Source organism: Mus caroli, chromosome 17 (genome assembly GCF_900094665.2).
Source record: "Mus caroli chromosome 17, CAROLI_EIJ_v1.1, whole genome shotgun sequence".
Taxonomy (NCBI): domain Eukaryota; kingdom Metazoa; phylum Chordata; class Mammalia; order Rodentia; family Muridae; genus Mus; species Mus caroli.
In genome coordinates, this window is record NC_034586.1 from 30,274,084 (window position 1) to 30,275,700 (window position 1,617).

The 1,617-nt window shown below is 61.6% G+C and overlaps 1 protein-coding gene across 2 annotated transcripts in view; it reads right to left on the reverse strand.

Moving 5' to 3' along the window:
* LOC110312199 (H-2 class I histocompatibility antigen, D-B alpha chain-like) overlaps positions 1-1,617 on the reverse strand; it is a 12,893-nt gene extending 11,276 nt beyond the window's left edge. For both annotated transcript variants that reach the window (XM_021185752.2, XM_021185753.2), the window contains exons 1-3: positions 1,525-1,617; positions 1,052-1,321; positions 574-849 (exon numbers count right to left, since the gene is read on the reverse strand). In XM_021185752.2, the coding sequence (XP_021041411.1) occupies positions 574-849; positions 1,052-1,321; positions 1,525-1,612 (634 nt within the window). In that variant the 5' untranslated portion in view covers positions 1,613-1,617. The remainder of the gene's footprint in view (positions 1-573; positions 850-1,051; positions 1,322-1,524) is intronic.

Below are 1,617 nucleotides of genomic sequence, written 5' to 3' on the forward strand. Positions count from 1 at the left end.
AGAAAGAAAAAGAAAATCCACGATTTATATTCCTCCAGGGTAGTCCATAAGGGCTCATGTGACCATTCACCAGTGTAGGAGTAGAAAGAATTGGGTTACAGACAGGGAGGGATCTGTGAGAATGTATTCTTTGAAAATTCTAGAAACTGGGGCAACCACCCTAGTGTAGGGGAGTCCATGTCTCTTATCTGGTAAAGGCGATGTCCTGTCCTGAGGTGTAAGGGCTGACACACTCAGCAGGACAGGAGTCAGTGTTCAAGGACAGTGTGTGTGGACAGAGAACCCAGCCTGGGAGAGGCCATGGCTGACAGAGGCTACAGGGGAACTGAAGGGAGCAGCTGTTGTTACCTCAGGGAAATTCTCTCCTTCCCTCCTGAGACAGCCTGGGCACTGTCCAGGGAGAAGGCTGAGCCCTGGGAGAGTCAGTGCAGTCCCTGTGATGAGGGATCAGGAGACCCAGGGACACTGTCTCCCCTCTGAGACAGGGGCATCACCCCAGCTGAGGGTTTCTTCTTCCCCAGGACTGAGCCCCAGCCCGAGGGCAGAGGGAGGCGCTGCCCGCGGCCCCTGCACCTGTGCGCAGCAGCGTCGCATTCCCGAGCTCCAGGTATCTGAGGAGCCACTCCACGCACGTGCCCTCCAGGTAGGCCCTGTACATCTCTGTAACACCAGCCTGCTCCCACTTGCGTCCTGTGATCTGTGCCGCCATGTCCGCCGCCGTCCACGTTTTCAGGTCTTCATTCAGGGCGATGTAATCGTGGCCATCATAAGCGAACTGCTCATACCCGCGGAGGAGGCTTCCGTCTGACCCCAAGTCACAGCCCGACAACCGCTGGAATGTGTGAGAGCCTGCGGGATCCCACGGTCAGCCTCGCCCACCCGCCCCGGCCCCGCCCACCCGCCCCGGCCCCGCCCACTCGCGAACTCCTCCAAAGTGAAAGGGAAACCGGTCTAGAGTTGGTTCTGCTTCCAAACCTAGACTTGGGACTGGAGAGATCTCCAGCATCTCCGGACACCGCTAGGTGGTGATCTCCAATCCGGGGTCACTCACCGCCCGCGCTCTGGTTGTAGTAGCCGAGCAGGTTCCTCAGGCTCACTCGGAAACTCTGCTCATTGCCCTTGGCCTGGCGTGTGTTCCGCTCCCAATACTCCGGCCCCTCCTGCTCCATCCACAGCGCCCGGGGCTCATATCTCGGATTCTCCGCGTCGCTGTCAAAGCGCGCGAACTGCGTGTCGTCCACGTAGCCGACAGAGATGAACCGGGGCTCCCCGAGGCCGGGCCGGGACACGGCGGTCTCAAAATACCGCATCGAGTGTGAGCCTGGGGGCGGCGCGCGATAAGACCCCGACCTCCTCCCGGGACTCTGGGCGGTTGCGTGGGCCGGGAGGGGAGCCGGGCGCGGTGCTCCGGACGCGGGTGTAGAAGGGGCGGAGGGTCTTGTGAGCGACGCGGGGACGCGGCTTCCACGGTGCTGTCCCCGCCCCTCGACGCAGAGGCTGTTTTCCTCCCGACCCCGCACTCACCTGCGCGGGTCTCGATCAGGGTCAGGGCGGCCGCCAGCAGCAGGAACAGTGTTCGAGGCGCCATTGTCCCATCTGGGATACAGGGCATCTGAG